Source organism: Arachis duranensis, chromosome 2 (assembly GCF_000817695.3).
Source record: "Arachis duranensis cultivar V14167 chromosome 2, aradu.V14167.gnm2.J7QH, whole genome shotgun sequence".
Lineage (NCBI taxonomy): Eukaryota > Viridiplantae > Streptophyta > Magnoliopsida > Fabales > Fabaceae > Arachis > Arachis duranensis.
In genome coordinates, this window is record NC_029773.3 from 68,777,289 (window position 1) to 68,799,103 (window position 21,815).

At 32.3% G+C, this 21,815-nt stretch overlaps 1 protein-coding gene across 1 annotated transcript; it reads right to left on the bottom strand.

The window, feature by feature from the left end:
- Positions 1–18,357: 18,357 nt before the first annotated feature.
- Positions 18,358–21,809, bottom strand: LOC107474784 (BTB/POZ domain-containing protein At5g48800). The gene is made up of 4 exons (XM_016094421.3): positions 21,550–21,809; positions 20,670–20,736; positions 19,410–20,576; positions 18,358–19,037 (listed from the first exon to the last, which is right to left on the bottom strand). The coding sequence occupies exons 1-4, from the start codon at positions 21,624–21,626 to the stop codon at positions 18,504–18,506; spliced, it is 1,845 nt and encodes a 614-aa protein (XP_015949907.1). The 5' UTR covers positions 21,627–21,809; the 3' UTR covers positions 18,358–18,503.
- Between the last annotated feature and the right edge of the window lie 6 nt (positions 21,810–21,815).

A 21,815-nucleotide genomic window follows, 5' to 3' on the forward strand; every position in this document is an offset into this window, starting at 1 on the left:
AAACAACACTTCAAATAAAGTCTCTAATTTTTATGAAAATTTTGGCAGCACCTTCCCTAATCCGGACTTTACAACCCTTACAGGTTCCATCAAAACCACATTTTTCAAACCATTCTCAACCATTTTCAATATCAAACCATTTTCAAATATCAAATCACTTCTAATATCAAACCATTTTAACATCAAAACATTTTCAAGTTCACACCAATTTCGATATCAAATCATTTTTAAATATCAAACCACTTCCAATCTCTACCATTTTCAATAAATCAAGAAAAACCAATTTAACAAAGTCAACCAACAAACCAGAATATACAGCCTACTCAAACAGTCAATAAATCAATCAAGTAAACAATTATATTCATCCAAAGCAACTTAGTTCAATCCATAAGACTCACGAAATTATAAAAAAATATTTTTCATATCAATATCTATTTTATAGTATAAAATAAGTTGTAAGAAAAATCCTACATCGAATAGTCAAAACTCACAAAATCAAACGCGTCTAAAAATTCTCTTTCTCTTGGTCAGCAATAGCGGCAGCTGCAACCAAAGCTCCATTATGTCCGTAGCCACAACAGCAACTTTAATTCAACAACATGCAATAATCAAAACTCGATCCTAAGTCATTAACGTCACAAAAATCTCAATAATATAACGTCTAAAAAGGTTCGAAACAAGGAGCAGCTTACCAGACATAGGAATAAGCAAGAGAATGGAGCAGTGGTAGCTCCGGTGACAATGCAGCAACTTGATGTCGCATGCAACAATCATAGAACTCAACATGCGAGAACCGAAACTCAGTCCTACGTGATGGCATGAAGCTCTGGCAATGGCGACAGGACCCAATGGCGGTGGTGACGAGTGTCCTCCCCTCCATCGCGTTCTACTCCTCTCTCGGCGACGAGTGTCCTCCCCTTTATTTTTAATTTTGTAATTTGGTCATTTTTATATCAAAATTGTTAAAATTAACGAAAAAATTTTTCCAGAAAATGTGCTCAAAGATCTAATTAGACTCTTAATTATGAATACCTTCAATTTACGAAAAAATATTCAATTATTTCTAACATTCTTTTCCTTAGTAATAATCTAATTACAAAATTAAAATTGGTGTAAGAACCCAATCTAAAAAAAAGTATAGGATTCTAATTACAAAGCTAGTGAAACTATAAGAATCAATAAAGTAATTAAACAAAAAAAATTATTTTATTAAATTTTGTGTAAAAATATATTTTATTAAATGAATTTAGTTATGTTATATCCTAAAGATATATTTTAAAAATATAATAATAAAATTTGTTAAGTTTTTGATGAATTTCATTTATTAAAAATATAACAGGTTATCTTTTTATTATTTTTAATAAAACATTTTTTATGATATTCTATATAGCAAAATTTTATACATTAAATTAACTTAATAAAAAACAAAACATCGTGATACTATTTCGTTAATGATTTATTTAATTGAAGTTTATATCTTTTATTTTTTTTTTTACTAAACTTTAATCTTTACTAGTAAACTACAAATATATTTTAACGATTAATTCTCAAACATAAATTAAAAAAATAAAATAAAATTCAGCTGATATGATAAAGCATTTTGTACTTCTATTTATATATCTTGTAACACCCTACCACACAGAGCATTACACCTAGGATGTAATACAGAGGTGGTGAGGCGCTACGACTTCTAAAATAAAATGTGTACATATAATAACAGAAAGAATATAATAAACTAGGAGCTTTGAAAAATGGGTAAAACAAAAATCGTGAAATAAAAACGCAACGCTCTGGAAACGGAGTGACTTGCGTGTGAAGAAAACTGTAATTATCAATCATAAAATAATAAAAGTAGGAATAGAGAGCCAAAGATACAAAATAACAAGCTCCTAACTCAGTCTGTGAAGTCAAGGTTGGCAGGAGAATATTATGCGGAGAGAAAGCTAGTACATACATATACATCATTGTGCAATAAAAAACCCGGTAACCACTTCGCTTCAGGAGCTCAGACGCCTAACAAGATGCATCTCGACCTGCATCTGAAAAACAACAACATAGTATGGAATGAGAACCGGAGATTCTCAGTATGGTAAATGTGCCACACACATAATATATAAGGTCCTGGAAATGCCAGAGGCAATCCTAGAATGCCGACACTCAGATTATAGAGCTTAAAGTATCAAACAGAAGTCATAAAAGATGGTTTTCTAAAAGTATCTAAACCTAACTTAACTTAATCTTAAATCTAATTCCCGTACTACCATTCCTCCATACCTCCATATCCGTCAGCATTTCATAGACAAATAAACAGATAAAGGCAGACATAAGAAAGTTACAAATACTGCAAGTAACAAATACACATTTAGCATGGCAAGTACACTTAGGCACACCCAGTTAATGCACAACAGGTATTCAAATAGAATGCATATGATGCATGCCTGTCCTATGGCTGATGAGGCTCATCTATCGGTTATCCAGCCAACCCGACAAGTCTGAATAGAACTTAGACTATCCCCCGACGTGCATCCTCAAGAGTCTATGCATAGTTTTTCTCAAATAATCAATATTGCTCAATGGGGATAACATTCCCAGAAATTTATATAGTGCCCGGTCACACTTATGTCGTAGGATCAACAGAGTATCGATTTTTCAACCCAGTACACGTGGTGGCAAGCCACAACACTTTATCCAGGGAACCCCGTATGTTAGATCATTTAATCATTCAAGCCAAGTTTCTTACATAATCTTTCATCAGAATATCCAGTCAATTGTCATATATGACTTATCCGTAACATCTCATAATAAATTCATCACTTTTCAACTTTACTTCATCTTCAATCTATTCTTTTTCCCTAACTTCATCTGATTTTCAGGTTTAACACTATTATTTATGACCAATGGAATGAAAATAGAGGTTTAGAAGTTTGAAACACTATTTTAAAACATTAAAAATTAAGTTTGCTGAAATAGGGTCCACGCGTGCGCATGGAAAAGTAAAATTGTAATTCACGCACACATCCCTTTGTCATGCGTACGCACTGGTGTAAACCCCATGTCACGCGTACGCGTGAGTCATGCGTACGCGTGGACATGCTCGTTTAACCCTTATGCGCATGCATGGAACTCGTCGCATACGCATCGACAAGATTCCACTCCACGCATACGTGTGGGCATACGTTCTTTAAAAAAATAAGGCAGATGCATGAACGAAGTTGCAGCAGTAGGGTTGAAGAAGCCAAGCAACGAAAACCTGTTTATAGCACCATTTATAGATTCAATCTTCCAACGAACATAACTCAATCATTTTAAATCATTTTTCTTCCGTTCTTCGAACGGCATAAACTTCACGAGTTCAATTTTCATTTAAAATAAGTTGAAATTAATATGGGGTTCCAGAAGCCAAGTTATAGCCCACCGAAGTTATTTCTGCCTACTCACCACATGACCAAGAAACTTCACATCACTCTTCCAAGATTCGCTTTTAGATAACTTAGCATACAACTTCCTGTCTCTCAGAATTTGTGACATAGTTCACAAATGATCAGCATGCTCTTCACTAGTCTTAGAATAAACAAAATATCATCAGTGAAGACAGTAACAAAATTATCCAGGTATGGCTGGAAAATCCTGTTCATATAATCTATGAATACTGCTGGAGCATTAGTCAATCCAAAAGGCATCACCATATACTCATAATGACCATAACGTGTCCTAAACGCAATTTTCGGAATATCTTCATCTCAATCCCTTGTCTATTTTTAAACCCAACATCACTCTAAACCAATTCACCTTTCCAGGTTAACTAAATGTTACTCCGTCTTAACAACTAATAGCCTTCGACCAGTCATTGACTTGGACTTTACAATTATCAACACATGTCATATATTACGAATGGATATCACATATTAATGATATGCAAGGGAGTTCAAAATTCAACTGCTAATTTATGATTACCTTGGGTCTGAGAATCGGATTCAATTGCACCCTGGCGTTTCCTATGTGGACAGTCTCGAGTCATATGCCCCGACTTCCTGCACTTGTAGCATTCACCTAGTCCGGCTCTATACGGCTCATATGGAGCAATCTCCCCATAGCCTTCCTGTAGCATCGCCCATTTCATGAAGTAATTCTCTGCAAATTGACTCTTCTTAACCAATTTAGTGAAATCCGTTAACCTTTGTGGATACACATAGTTAAAGATGTCTCTCCTAAGTCCTTTCTCATACTGAGCACACTTCCACTCCTCATAGTCGGCTGGATTTTCTTAACAAACTCTTGAGAGGCGGCACAGGTTGTTGAATTCAAGGGTATAGTCAGCAACAGACATATTCTTTTGCTTCAGCTGCATTAACTCCAACTCCTTTACAGTGTGAAGTGCATGCAAGAAATATTTTCCGTAAAATTCTGTCTTGAATCTATTCCAAAAAATATCTGTAAGGTATGATATAACTCCTACCACCACTTCTGAGCTTCTCCCTCCAACATATAGGTCACTATTTCTACTGGCTGTACTTCAGGAACATGCTGAATGTACAAAAATCTCTCCACGTCTCGAAACCACCGATCAGCCTCCAACGCATTGGCATTTCCATTAAACTGAGATGGACCATTCTGAAGGAAATCAGTAAGGGTTATAGACCTGTAATATTAACCTAAATTGCTTGTAAAAGCACCTAAGCTTCCATCGCAAGGTCTTTGCATCAGTTTGGTTCTAAGATTTTCCCTCTGGGCACCTCGTTCGGGTCCGTGAGATGACATTTGGTCCCTATTCACACCAAACAATTGATATTAAGGTGATCAATCTCAATATCTCAAGTTTAATGCTTTAAGGTTCCAAATGCATGCTCACAGATACGTATACTACATATACTAGTCGATATCCTAAGTAGCACATAATCACACACAAAGTATGCTCAGAAGCATAATCAGTTCGTCTCTCAGGCTCTACAGGAACGAACTGCTCTAATACCACAATGTAACACCCTACCACACAGAGCATTACACCTAGGATGTAATACAGAGGAGGTGAGGAGCTATGACTTCTAAAATAAAATATGTACATATAATAGCAGAAAGAATATAATAAACTAGGAGTCTTGAAAAATGGGTAAAACAAAAATTGTGAAATAAAAACGTAACGCTCTGGAAATGGAGTGACTTGCGTGTGAAGAAAACTGTAATTATCAATCATAAAATAATAAAAGTAGGAATATAGAGCCAAAGATACAAAATAACATGCTCCTAACTCAGTCTGCAAAGTCAAGGTTGGCCGGAGAATATTTACACACACACACACACACACACACACACACACACACACACACACACACACACACACACACACACACACACACACACACACACACACACACACACACACACACACACACACACACACACACACACACACACACACACACACATATATATATATATCTAAAACCCAAATGTACATAAGCAAAACCCTGCCTCTCCATAAACCTCTAAGAGGATCAAAAAGACTAGGTTATGCAGAGAGAAAGCTAGTACATACATATACATCATTGTGCAACAAAAGAATCCAGTAACCACTTCGCTTCAGGAGCTCAGACGCCTAACAAGACGCCTCTCGACCTGCATCTGAAAAATAACAACATAGTATGGAATGAGAACTAGAGGTTCTCAGTAAGGTAAAGGTGTCACACACATAGTATATAAGGCCCTGGGAACGCCAAAGGCAATCTTATAACGCCGACACTCAGATTATAGAGCTTAAAGTATTAAATAGAAGCCATAAAAAATGGTTTTCTAAGAGTATCTAAGCCTAACTTAACTTAATCTTAAATCTAAGTCCCGTACTACCATTCCTCCATACCTCCATCTCTGTCAGCATTTCATAGACAAATAAACAGATAAAGGCATACACAAGAAGGTTACAAATACTGCAAGTAACAAATACACATTTAGCATGGCAAGTACACTTAGGCACACCCAGTTAATGCACAACAGGTATTCAAATAGAATGCATATGATGCATGCCTATCCTATGCCTGATGAGGCTCATCTGTCGGTTATCCAGCCAACCCGACAAGTCCGAATAGAACTTAGACTGTCTCCCGATGTGCATCACCAAGAGTATATGCATAGCTTTTCTTAAATAATCAATATTGCTCAATGGGGGTAACATTCCCAGAAATTTATATAGTGCCCGGTTAGACTTACGTCGTAGGGTCAACAGAGTATCGATTTTTCAACCCGGTACACGTGGTGGCAAGCCACGGCACTTTATCCAAGGAACCTCGTATCTCAGATCATTTAGTCATTCAAGCCAAGTTTCTTACATAATCTTTCATCAGAATATCCAATCAATTGTCATATATGACTTATCCGTAACATCTCAAAATAAATTCATCACTTTTTAACTTTACTTCACCTTCAAACTATTATTTTCCCTAACTTCATCTAATTTTCGGGTTTAACACTATTATTTATGACCAATGGAATGAAAATAGAGGTTTAGAAGTTTGAAACACTGTTTTAAAACATTAAAAATCAAGTTTGCTAAAATAGGGTCCATGCGTACGCGTGGCTCACGCGTGCACGTGGAAAAGTAAAATTGCAATTCACGCACCCGTCCCTTTGTCATGCGTATGCACTGGTGTAAACCCCATGTCACGCGTACGTGGACATGCTCGTTTACCCCTTACGCGCACACATGGAACTCGTCGCATACGCATCGCCAAGATTCCACTCCACGCGTACGCGTGGACGTACGTTCTTTAAAAAAAATAAGGCAGATGCATGAACAAAGTTGCAGCAGCAGGGTTGAAGAAGCCATGCAATAAAAACCTGTTTATAGCACCATTTATAGATTCAATCTTTCAACAGACATAACTCAATCATTTTAAATCATTTTTCTTCTGTTCTTCGAACGGCATAAACTTCACGAGTCCAATTTTCATTTAAAATAAGTTGAAATCAATATAGGATTCCAGAAGCCAAGTTATAGCCCGCCGAAGTTCAGCCCAAAACCAAAAGTTTGTAGACAATTTTAAACCTCATTTTCATTCCATTCCATTCTTTTCCAATTCTAACAGTACCAACTCAAATACCAACATCAATACTCAATACATTCTGCATCATTTCCTCAATCTCCAATCCATAATGTTACACAATTTCTTTTTTGTCAAACCACCAAGCTTTCCTGTATAATAATTATAACCATGCATTCAATAATTCAACAATATATCCTCCTATCAATTATATAGTAACCATTGCCACCATGTATCTTAATCACCAAACCAAACCAATTATATTCATCAATCAAATTACTAAACATTATATATACACCTGCATTTCAGCTTATCCTGTGGTCGTCTAGCCTATGTTTTCACAGAACATTATATATTAAATGCAAAAAACCTAAACCATACCATGGGTTTGAGTCTTGAGCGATTGATGGTATTGGAAAAGAGATGGATCCAACAAAGAAATCAGTCTGAAATTGCCTTAACTCTTCTTGTATTGTTCTGGTCATTCTCGAGGAACTCGAACCATCCTCTTCTTGGCAGAAAAAAGTCCTTCAATAATTCCTGATAGCGTATAGATATCAGGGTTATTGCAAAAAGTAAGATGTTTAGCAAGATTGTTGAGACAAATATTTTCTTCTGTGAGCCACATCTTTGAGTATCCTACTATGTTGATGTTGCATCTTGTATAGAGGATTTTTTTGCTTGTAATGGAACTGTCTCCTCAAGACAAAAGAGCAATAGAGTTTATGCTTCTTTTTATGAGGGATATTCCATATTTCTTGAGTCTCCAGTGTATTATAAAGTTTTTCTCGTCAGGATGGGATAGGGACAAACATAGTTAGATGTTATTCAAGGAGTGATCCCGATAATTGCCTATCACAAAAAAGGTGATAAATGGCAAGAGCGAGAACAATTATGGCACAATCATATTAAGCGGAAAGTGCCCATATAAACCATAACATTTCTTCTGGAATTGATCCCTTGATGATGGGAATGATCCAGTAGGGAAACTTGATATCAAAATATTGAGGGTTGACTGTTATCTGTGTAACAAGGAGGAATTTGTGTAGCCAATAAAACAGACATTGTCGGGTTAGAATTTTGGCATCAGTAGGACTTATTGGCTTGGCTGAGAAAAGAAATGGCTCTGCTGGTCTTATATAAAAATGATGGTTTTGAGGGCAGTCTAGAAGAGGAAATGTTGGTGGATAGATGATGTTCATCATTAGGAGGTGGAGGATTTTTGGTGGAGGTTTTTTATTAGGTCGAGAGAGATAATCAGCTATTATGTTGTGGTTTCCCTTGATGTGTTTAGCTGTGAATTTGTAACGAGAAAATCAGTCTTTCCATCTCAAAAGTTGTGAATCTTGAAGTATCTTTTCTTTAGCATCCAACATTGATGGAAATGATGTATTGTCTATTTTCACGGTAAAATGGTAAGGACTTAAATGAAAACTGAACTTCTTTATTCCTCTTTTGACGGTAAAAATCACTTTGTATGTGGCATGTAGTGCTTTTCATATTCTTTGAATTGTCTACTAGTATGTACTCTTTAGCATCCAACATTGATGGAAATGATTTATTGTCCATTTTCACGGTAAAATAGTAAGGACTTAAATGAAAAATGAACTTCTCTATTCCTCTTTTGACGGTAAAAATCACTTTGTATGTGGCATGTAGTACTTTTTAGATTCTTTGAATTGTCTACTAGTATGTACACAGTCGTTCCATCAATCTTTTAAAATAAAACAGCTTCCCAATAATTATCACTAGCATCAGTTTGCAGAATGTGTTGTCTTTTGTTTTCTCTTTAATATGTAATAATTTGGATATTTAAATTTAATAAATTAAATTAATATAAAAGACATATTGTGCCGTTGGATGCCAATCTATTCTATTATATAAAAATTGGATGTCTACACTTAATGATGGAGCTGACGTGGCATGCTCCGGAGAGTGCTTTTCGATTTAATTATTTTAACTCATTCAATACAATTTATTACCATAACTTAATTATATCAGCTAATTGATTTCATTAGATATTTTAAATATTAATATAATTTATTATAATATATATTACTTAATTAATTTTACTACTTTAATTATAAGTTGTTATATTAGTTAATTAATTTATTCATTTATAAAATCTGAAATAAAATAAATAATTTATTATTTATTCTAATTGAATTCATTAAATTTAATTATACATTATATACGAATTAATAATAATTTATAAATTATTTTATATTATATATGTATTAACAAAATATTATATATGTCTTAATGTGTTAATTAAATATTATATACGCACAGAAAAATAAATACAAAGATAATTTATATAATATTAATAATATATTAAAATTAAATTCATTTTTCGGTACAGAATTTTATAGGTAAATTTTATACAAGATTAAGTTATTTTTTATTTTTTAATTTGTTTTATCTATGTTACTTTATTTAATTTTAAGTAGCGTCATATTTACAATTACCGCCAGTATGATATTTTATAAAATATGAAAATCAATTTTTTTATAATTTAAATATCAATGTTTGAGTTAATTTTAATTTAACTTTTTTAAATTAATGTTATCTTTCATTTAGATCTTAATTAATTTAAAATACAAAAATACTAATATATTTACTGTCTCTTTAAATAATAATAACTTTAATTTATTTACTGTCTTTTTTTTCTTTTATATTTTGTTTAGCAAAGATAATATATGGATTAGGATAGAGTTAAAAAATACTCTATGCAATGCATGTTTGGCACTTATAAATTCATATGAAATAGAAGAGAAGAAAACAAAAAGCTAAAAAACACTTAGTTGAATGGTGTAAACAGATTCATTGAAGCCAAATGTCCGTGGATTCTCATGTCTCATCTCATTTTTTGAAGTTCAAATACATTTTAAATGTATGAATTTTAATTATATTTGTTTTTTCTCTCTTCAATAAATACTACAATCTCTTCCTATTTTTGCTATAGGCTTGTCTTGTATTTAAAAAAACACACAAAAAAATGTAAAAAGAAAAATCAAAGAAATTAAAACTGTTATTATATTTTAAAAAAATTAAATGCTCTTTTAATTAAATATCTATATAATTCTAATCTAGATATATAAATTGTATTTTAATATATTGAGTGGTAAATATAAAAAAATATATAATAGATAAGTTAAAATAACGAATAATGAGATATCTATCTATTCTATTTATTTTATTATATAAAAATTGAATTTTTGCACTTAATAATAAAGTTGACGTGGCATGTTTCTTAGAATGTTTCCTGATTTATTTCTTTTAACTCATTAAATACAATTCATTACGGTGGATTAATTATATCAACTAATTGAGATATTTAAGTATCACACAATTTAATATTATGTATATCAATTAATTGAATATAATTATTAGAGTATAATTAGGATCAATTAGATCAATTAGCATTATTTAACATATCTAAATATTTATTATAGGATATTACGTCTTTATTATTTCGATTCTCTTAGCACCTATAAATACCCTTCTATATTATATCATTTTAGACAACTTGAATACACACAAATATTTTCTCTACTGCTCTCTCTTACCCTTTCTAATAATAATAAGTACAGTTTAATTTAGTTAGAAGTTCATTATTTTATAGTCTTCTATAAAATAATCTTTTTATCATTTTGGATATTTTAACTCTTTTTTTTTCTCTTTACATGTAATTTTGTTGTGCATTAACTTTGTTTATTTAATTATTTAATGATGAAATATACTCAAGTTAATTCTATCATATAATAGTTTGTTTTCTCCTATGTATTTTGATTTGTATAGTTACTATTGATCTTACTATTTTCGATCTTGCTGCTTTTGTTTTTTTGAATTGTTCTTTATTTTTTTATGACTTGATAATTTAAAAAAAAAGCAAAGAACAGAAAAAAGATGGCTAAAGACGAATGTTAGAAGCCTAAAAAAGCAAAGAACGGAAAAAAAGATGGCCAAAGACGAAGGTTAGAAGCCTAAAGCAGTAACATCATTCCTCAGCATTATTATTATTAATATAAATTTTATTATTTCTTTTCTAACATTCTTTAATACAAGCTTCGTTTCTTTTTATTAATTATTATTAATACTTTTATTCTTTTCTTCTCTAATTATAAATCTCCTTATAATAATTTTTTGATTGGATATTTTTTTGGTCTAATAAATTTTTTTCTCTATTTTTTGTCAAAAATAATTTATATTAGAAAAAAAAAAGATAAAAGTAAAATTTAAGATTCAAATTTAAATAAGATGTGCAAAGAATAACTATTGAATTCATTTGGTTGATTTAAACACTTTGTATTATCGTCATTGAAAATTTCAAATACTATTATAAAATTCTAGATATTTTTATTTTATTGTTCTTAAATTATATATTATCCCGTGTATTTGAAGAGTTTCATCTTTTTGAAAATAAACTGTGACATTATATACTTTTTAGATACAATAAATAAATAATAAGGTTAAAGTGAGTAACAAAATTGATTATAAATAAGATACAAATTTTTAGAATTTCTAGCACAATTAACAAATTTTTAGTTTCAAAATAATTGTTTACTCCATTTTTTATCTTTTATTTGATTTTTTATAATTTTTTCTTGATTTTTTTAATTAATTATGATTGTAATAACTCATCATAAATTTGTGTTTCGTAAAAGAAATTTATCAATCATAAAACACAGAAGACTTAACCAAAAAATTTAAAAAATATTGATTAATCAAAAAATAAAAAATTATGAAAATGGTGCTTTAATTATGTTGTAAAATACAAATTGGGACTATTTAAAATTAGTTTTTTTACCATTAATGTTAACTTCAATCATAATAAGGTAAAAAGTAAAAATTGTATATAATAATTTAATTTTATTATTTATACTACCAAAATTATTCTTTAATGTATTATATCCTATTTATTTTTATTCATTGATAATCTTTAGTTCTCTATTTTCAATAAAAATTTGAATTGATTAAATAGATTATTTTTCAATTAGTAATATAATTATTGTGATATTTACTTTGTTCAGTAATTTTTTTAATTTATTTAATCTGATTAATCATCTCTTTTTTATTTTATGCTAATTTAATTAATTAAAGTTAATAAATTTCAGTTATTTTAATTCTTGCAACTTTTTATTATAATAATATATGTCTATTAATGTATTAATATAATTTTAATATTTATATGTCACTAATAATAATAATATATAATATGTCTAATTGTAAAAAAATTACTATTTTTTATACAATTAGATTAGACATATTTATATTTAATTTATTTGATTATTTAATTAAAATTAATTATATTAAAAGATTATATTATGATTATGATAGATTATCATTATTTTATTATTTTTTATTTTTTGATATTAATTCAGATGTTTAGCTAGCTTCTTTTTATTATATTTTTTATTCTTTTATTCTATGTGTTTATTCTCATAAATTTTGCTAATTACCCAATTTTTTTATTTATGTGTAATATACATTTTTATATATGTTATAGAAATATGATTTGATTCCATTAACTTACCAATTTTTTTTTGAAAAATCTAAAGGTAAAGCACAAAAATATATTTATAGATATTTTGCTTTAATTTTTTGACTAAAAAATATAATTTTTTGTCATATTAGTTGGAATTCAAAGTTAAATATGAATATTAATTTTTGAAATAGAATAAATATATTTTAAATTTTTTAGAATTCTATCAATGTTAGAATTATTTAGATGGATAAGTAATAGTGAATATAGAATTATTTAGGATAGATAGAACTAAGTACATCTTTTTATTGAAAATACGAATTTAAAAATATTATATTCAATTCTCAATAGTCAACCTCTCATTGAACCATTGTATTTTCAAAAGATTTTTAAAAAATGAAATAGTTTTGGGTGTATAAATTTTGTAAAAATTTAATTAATTTAAGATATTTATTATCGTTGATTAAAAAAGTAAATTGAAATCCATTATATTTTCAAAAGATTTTTGAAAAAATGAAATAATTTTAGGTGTATAAATTTTGTAAAAATTTAATTAATTTAAGATATTTATTATCGTTGATTAAAAAAGTAAATTGAAATGATAATTTAATATTTCTATACTCTTAAAATATTATTTATTTATTTTTCATGCATTCTTTATCATCCAATGATCACATTAATATAATTTAATTCAAAAAAATTATTTATTATCATTTGATTGAATAAAATTTTTATTTTAGCTGAAAATTTTAGGATTTCTCAACCTCAAGATCATCCATGTTAAATCATTAAAAAATATAACTAAGAGCGCGGAAACGTCTCTTCATTCGAGAATATGATTGAGGTAAGAGAGCTTGGCTCTTGTGGTTCTTTGATCTTCGTCAACTAAAATCTTCTGTATTTTTTATAGGGCTGAATCACAATTTTACTCTGGGAAAAGAGCTATGAAGGCAAGTTTGATGTGTTGGAAACCAAAATTCTAAAGTCATTATTTATATTTGAGTGTGACACTCATTAAACCCTAAAACTCAAATAAAATAGTATCTATAATTTTAATCTCATTTATCTAAATCAAAAGTAATAATGACTTATTTAATTTAACATTTATGACAATAAATGAGATCACCGTTATATAAGTCCTTTAATGTAAAATTACTTAATTTACGATTATAATTAATATATATATTATCATAAATATATTAAGAAATAATAATTTCCTAACAATCTTCTACTTGGGTTATAAATATATATTTTCCTGAGATAACCTCTTATAAATTTTACGCATAAATTTGAATGTTATTTTTCTTATTACTTTAATAATCTGGTCTATCTCATATATTAGTTATGAAATTACCGAAACTTTTATCACATTAGTGTCACAACAAACTACGATGATCCCATACTAAAATACTCAACCACATAGATCAAATTTGGATGAGAAAATTCAGAAATTACATGCAAAAATGATTTCATGCATGTCTATTTTTAACTTGAATAAAAATTCTATTTTATTCGGTGACAGACTCAGATGAAACTGCAACGGCAATATCCGGGCATAGCGAAGGTGACTAAGTGATGAGTCTGTAGAAGAAGAAGAGAAGAACTTAACAGACTCACAATGAGAGAGAGAAAGAGAGAGAGGGGAGAAATTTACCTAGAGAAAAGAAACTCGGCAGGAGAATGGTGGCGACGGGCTCAACAACGACGGTAACGGGATGAGCAGCGATGATGACATAAGATGTGAACAGTGACGGACCCAGAAAAATTTAGTAATGGAGACAAAAATATAATAAAATTTAGGTGCAATGAGTTGCTATACATACGAGACAGAATTCGAACCCTCAATACTTATTTAAGCGGACGACTAAGTTGATCACTTGATCAATCTAAATTGGTTTATAGATATATTCAAAATTTAAAATTAGAACTATATAATACATATTGATAAGAACTAAAAATATACACACAATCATTATTATAATATTTAAAATAATAAAAAATATAATTTCATACGCATAGTATAATATTTATAATAACAAAAAAATATTTATAAGGACTTTTTTATTTTTAACATTGATTAAATATTATTTTTATATATATATATTTAAACAATTATTTTACTTAATTGTTATTTTAACATAAAATACAAAAGAACTATTTATATTTTATTTTGAGATAAATATAATATAATAAGTGGTATATATTTTTTGGGTTAACCACCAAAAATATCCTCAAATTATTCAGACGCTGACAATAATGACCTTCATTTTTATTATCGACAAAAATAACCTTTAATAATTTAAGAACGTGCACAAAATATCCATCGGTCAAAAGAGGCATGTTCCGTTAACGGAAAAACATACGTGGCGTGCGCTCTCTCTTTTTTCTTCTTCTTCCTCACCGTGTATCCCAATCCCCCATTCCCAAAATTAATAACCCCAAATCTCCCAAATCTCTGTGCTCTTCTTCTCTTCCCAGAACTACAACGCGAGTACGATTGAAATGGAAGGGAAGCTTGACGGTCGGAGCTGAAGGCGAGCTCCACAACCAGATCTGAAAGGCGAGCACCGCCAGATCTAGAAGGCAAGCGCCGCTGGGTCTGGAAGGCAAGCTTCACGGGTGGGAGTTGGCTCCGTCCCAATCCTCCTTCCTCTATCATTCGCGCCACAACCAGAATTGAAAGGCGAGCACCGCCATATCTGGAAGGCAAGCGCCGCTGGGTCTGAAAGGCGAGCTTCGCGGGTGGGAGTTGGCTCCGTCCCAATCCTCCTTCCTCTATCATTCGCACCACAACCAGAACTGAAAGGCGAACACCGCCAGATCTGGAAGGCAAGCGCCGCCGGGTCTGGAAGGCGAGCTTCACTGGTGGGAGTTGACTCCGTCCCAATTCTCCTTCTTCCATCATTCATCGCAACAATAACCTCTGCCTTCTCCATTATTTCGTTCACTGTCATTGATTTAGCTCTTCACCATCTGCTTCTGTTTTTGTTTCTATTGTTAAATCTATTATTGAAATCATAGTGAGTTATTATTGATTTTGTTGTTGTTGTTGTTGTTGTTGTTAGTGAATGAACTGTGAGAGTGGGATGAATTTTTAGAAAGATAACGATGGAATATGGTGGCGGCAAGATAGGTGAAGGTTGTAGTTTGAGTTTTCAGATTGGGGTGAGATTCATGGTGTTACGAGAAGTATGTGAAGATGCCGACCATGTGATGGTGGCAAGGGTAAGGATGCAGGTAATGGTAATGGTTCAGGTGTGGTGGGCTTGAGAGATTTGAAGGAGTGGTGTCAAGCGGTGGTAGTGGCAGTGAAGGAAGAGAGAGAGAGTCTCCGATTGCCACATCAGATATTTTTGTTAACGGAATATGCCTTTCTTGACAGAAGTATATTTTGTGCACCATTTTAAATTATTAAAGGTTATTTTTGTCGATAATAAAAATTGCGGTCATTATTGTCAGCGTTGGAATAATTCGGGGGCGATTTTGGTGGTTAACCCATGTATATAAGTATTACTTTTTTTAAAAAAAATTTGTGGGGGCAAATGTCCCCTCTATATTAAATGTGGGTCCGTCTTTGGCTGTGAAGGAAAATGGGAGTTGTGAATAGGTAAGCGGCGGACTCAACAACAACATGACAGGAGCTATGCAGTTTTTTTGTGAAGAAGTCGAGAAGAAAAAGATTTTAGCCGAGGATGATTGGGTTTATCTTGCATGGCTATAAAGTATAGACGGAAGCTATGAATCATGTGTGATGTGAGGCAAATTCTAATTCCTAAAAAGTGTTTATATGTATATATTCGGGACGGGTACACTCTAAACCCGTCCATACCCTGTCTTGCTCCGACTCGGGTCAAGTTATTACCCTTTTCATCCAGGTATGGACGGGTCGGGTACCTGCGTATTCGAAAACTCCTGTCAAGTCTAACTACGTATTGATACTCTATTTATTAAGGGTTTATCGCTAACCAATGAATTGCTATATACACAAGGCGAAATTCTAACTCCAAATAGTTGTTTAAGCGAACGAGTAAGATGATCACTTAACAAAGTCAAATTAATTAAGATAAATACTAATTATTTTTAATATTTTAATGTTAAAAATTTTAAAAATTTGATTTTAATTATAACTTTATAAAATATTTATAATAATAATTATTATATATATATATATTATTTAATTTTTTAATAATATTTATAATATAATTTTATGTATTATCCATAGGTACGAAAACATACACTAGTAATAAATAAAAATAGAGATGGAAGTAGAGTTTCAGCATTTCTTTAGAGGGAGGAGTGAGTTTTTCTTATAATAAATAAAGTGTTGATAGGCAGTAATAGATTGTAAATCGGCTCAATATTAATTATATTGGTGGAGGATAAATATATGCGATAAATATTTGCGCTTACAGAGTTACCGTCAATTGTTTATAGAAGTAAATGCGCTATTTTTGGTGCAATAGAAGATAAAATTCAAAAAAAAAAAGTCAGACTTAGAAAAAAATCTCATCATCCGAAGGTCGACATGTTTTGGATTAAAGCAGTCGGAAAAATAATAACAATTTACACTCTTTGTGACTTTAAACTGTCAGAACTATTGCGAGACGAGATACATGAAATTCTTTACCAGGTTTGGTGGAGTCAAAGAGGGACTGCACAGAAAATAGACTGGTTGAATTAGGACAAGATGACTAAACCAAATAAAGAAAATGGGCTGGGACTCAAGGATATTATAGCTCAGAATTTGGCTATATTTAGAAATCAATTTTAACAAATAAGTACTAAACCGAATCCACTGTTAGCTACTATGCTCAAAAGTAAATACTATCGCTATTCCTCTCCTCTCACCGCAGATAAGGGCCAACAACTATCATGATGTTAGCAGAACATCTTAGAAGAGAGAAAGGTAGTAGAAAAGGGGTTGAGATAGAATATTGGTTCGGATACTGAAGTGAGAATATGGTAGGATCCCCCTCCTCCCGTTACTCATTTCATATCAGTCCAAACAGCACAACAACCACAGACATTTATTACTAATAGAAAGTAATACCTGAAATCAAGTACTAATAGATGAGACATTTCCTCCAGGCATAGGAGCGAGAATCCTCGATATTCCACTGAATGAAGATGGTACTTAAAGACTAATCTGGTCATGAAATAAAAATAAGCAATATGATCTTGCATTAGGGTACCGTATAACATATGAGGAGTGCACATCTCTGAAAACAGATTTGGAGTTTAAAAATTCCATCAAAAATTAAAATTTTTCTATGAAGATCGATGCACACGAGAGTTTACCTGTTATGCTTAATAATTCCAAATATGTTACCGTTATTAAACGTCATTATTCAATTTGGATTCGACTACTGTATTAAAACAGGGGGTTGAGTGTTGACCTGCTGACATTGCCGACTATGTTGACCTCGTCGAGGAGAAACGTTAAATATCAACAAAAAAATTCTCATTCTTTTAACACATGCATTTAAATAACTAGTGACTAGTATCTATGGGTTATGTTGGAATCGAACTCATGACTTAGTTCTGCTACAAACCAGGTGATTCAACTCAATTAAAATTATCATTGTATGTTGGATTTAAAGAATTTACAGGTTGTCAGATTTAGAAGGGATCAACTTCAATTGGAGATGGGAAGAAAAAAGTAAAGCCCGTATAAGAATACAAATTTCAAAACGCTACATATAGTTAAACAAAACTAATGCCTTAAAAATATTGAGTGTGCGGGTGTGTAATGTGATATAATATCTAGAATTTGAAGTTGTCCAATCCATCTAGAAAAATTAATGCAGCAACTACCTAAAAACTGAACCTGCAAGCAAAAGGTGGCCAAAAAGGGACAAAGATAAACAAAATGAAATGAATATGTCAACATAGCCATAACTTACATTTACATAAAATGAGCATAACTTGCATTAGCCCAATATTACAGTGAAAAATGAGCAAAGAGAAAAAAAAATTTACATTTTGATCTATTCATGGCTGGCACAGGTTCTCTCAATCACCTTTGAATCTGTTCTTTGAGAATTCCTTGAAGGAGAACTTGATCCTCTTGAAGAAATATGTCCAAAGAAGCTAAGCTTACCAATCTTTTTAGAGAATGAAGTCATAAATTTTCTAGATCCGGACTTGGCCATGTCCCTCTTCATGCAAACATGCTCCCTCTCAAGATCATTCAGTCTCATTCGCAGCCGTGCTAACTCAAGCTTTAGCTCGCGATTCTCTCGCCTCAACGACGCATAATTGTCTCGTGGAGACATAGCGGCACTCAGAGCGCCACTACTAATTCGCCACGACTGGTGCATTGGCTTGGGGTCATCTTCCCCATAAGAACAGGACAAAGAATTTCTGAGTCTTAGTTGTTCAAAATACAGAACTTGCACAATTGATTGCAGAGGAAGCCGCTCGTTTTGAGCGGCGTGAGCTCCGGCTTCTTGAGAAAGTTTCTGAAAGTCAATCAGTTTGCATAGTTTCTTCTTGTCCATATCTGTCAAACCTTGATGCGCCTGAAAATTCATATCAAAGCTTTAGATGTAGCATAAATAATAATTTGATGATTTTTTATCATTATTCATCAATAATACATTATTACTCATGTATAGCTAATTAGCTTCTCTTCTTATAATTTTGTACTTTGGAAAATTTTCTGCAGATCTTGAAGCAAAGATAGCAAAAGAATTTATTATTTCTAACCAATTCTGACTATAAAAATTATAATATGAAAACTCACATGAAAAGTTAATAGTTGACAACTATTAGATAATAATTTAGTCACACTTGTTAAATCATCTAACGGTTCTCAAATATCAACTTCACACTAGGTGAGTTTTTACCTATTTCATAGTTATATATGATATGATGTTTATAACATAACATACTTTCAAGTAAATATCGATGGCCCGATATAATCCGTCATGGACCGTCCGAGCATGCGCCGGCAAGGTTTCTGCAATGACCATGAACTTAGGCAGCTTCAGGTTTGCATCAGGGGCGATTTCGGCCAGGTAGTTATCAACTAATTTCGCAACCTTAACCAACGCAGTTTGCGAAGGCGAACGTGGGCTATCAGATTCAAAAACCGAAGCGTCTTCTAGATCATCTTCACTATCATCTTGCTGACAAAAATTCACCAGAATCCTATGAACCGTGTCAACATCAAACAATGTGTCGCCGGCGTGCCGGAAAGACGGAATCAGGATATCATCAAGAGTGGCAATATCTAGCTGCGATCCGATCCTTCTTTCAAGATCGAGCCGCGAGGCGATCGCGCAATCGAGCATCACGGCGCTTCGAAGAAGGCCGAAGAGGAAGTTTATTGGAACTGCAAGCTTCTCAACAGGCAAAAGACTAACGATTGCTTCAACCACAAGCTTCTCGTGCTCGCTCGAATTCGCATCCACTTTAGTCTCCCTAGAAGGATTCCACAAGCTTGATTTCTTAGTCAACTCCTTCTGAGCATAATTCACTAGCGAAGCGCCGATACTCTCAGGCCGAACGCCGCGGCATTTCATCGCCGTTATGACTCTCTGAAACATGTCAATTCTAAGAACAGAGAGATCTTCGATCCACCAATCGCCGTCGCATTTCGCCTGCCGGCTCATATGTAACCTCCCTGAACTGCTGTACTCCAATCTTGAGAAGCTAGAAGCTATCTGTTCGGCGCAGGCTTTGGAGGCGATGGCGTCGATGCACCGGCTAACAATCTTCAGCTCATCCGCCAGAGGCAGCAGGCTTTCGCACTGCTGCAAGACTTGCACACACATTTCAAGATTCTTGCAGACAATGCTGTCCAGATACTCCTCGGCTCGCGAGCCGAGGTTGTCCTTGGAGAAGTCCTCCGACATTTCTAGATAGTCCGAAACACAGCATAGCTGAGCAACGTTTGTGGAAGTGATCTCGAAGTTTATCCCGTAGCAGAATTTTGCTGCTAGCTCAAAGCATTCTGCTCCTCCTGGTAGATTAAGAAGCTCCACTCTTGAGATGTCGGAATCTCTGTGCTCCGCGACTAGCCTCCTTATCCGGCCGCTTCGCGAGACCAGAGGAAACTTCATACACAAGTAAAAGAAAATGCAACGATTATAGATGGAAATTTTGTAGAAGCATTATTGAAGTAATGAGTAAAGTTGGTAGACACTTACCTTGTGTAATGAAAATGTTCCTCCACCAACTTCTATAGTTATATCACTTGGTACATCCCGGAAAATCCTACAACAGATTAAATGTGTTAATTTTTCAAAATAAAAAGTATGAGCTTGTCAAGTTCAAGAATGAGATTATCACCGTTGAGTGTAGGTTGAGGAAAATTTTTTAGCAACAAAATAAAATCATAGATAAGAATAAAGAATAAAGAAAATTATAAAATCATACATTTATATAACGAGAAATAGAACAAAATATTTTAACCATAGATACCATATGTCCATATACTATGCAAACTACAACAAAATTGAAATCACAAACTCTTTTCTCTAACTAGCACCAAACAAAGAACACAATTCACAGCAATAATTTAGATTGAATTGCAGGACAATTTAGATGTCCAGATCATCAATTTTGCAGGGGAGTGAGTTCATTGAAAGCATAGTATATCATTCTTTTCGAACAGATCTTTGATCATGTTATTCAACCAACAACAAGAACAGAAGAACCATGGAAGAAGAATTTGAACAACAACAACAACAAATTTTTTTAAGAAAAAGAAAAAATTTGAAGATTTTCAAGTGAATTAGCACAAGGCTAATCAATAAATCACACAATACAGCAAAGACTAAACAATTCTGTTTTTGAAAATACCAGTAATCCCAGTTAGTTAAGAAAGTGCCACAAGTCACAACAAAAACAGAATTTGCATAAACAGAAACTCACCTTTTATAGCAACAAACTTATTAATATATATTTTTCCCCTATGAAGGAAAACAAAAAACAGGTAAAACCGAGCAACCCTTTTAAGTAAAAGAAGAAGTCTTTTTATTTTATATCTGTTTTTTTCAAAAAAAAAATGAAAACAGTGAAACAAACCATTCACTGCATCTTTGCCTGGCACACTTTGCCAGAGGCAACTGCTGCTGGTGCTGCTGTTTGTCAGTACGGTCCATAGAGAAAAAAGAGTGATGAAGAGAATGTGAAGTGAAAGAGAGAAAAAGTGTTGCAGTGGTAGTTTTAGATTTAGTTTTAGTGGGTCTAAGGAAGTAGCAGAAGTGATTGTTGTGAAGTGAGGAAAGAGACTGAGTTGGAAGAAGTGTAGATGTTGCTGTTGTTGTGTGAGTTCTTCGGCCATTGTGGGT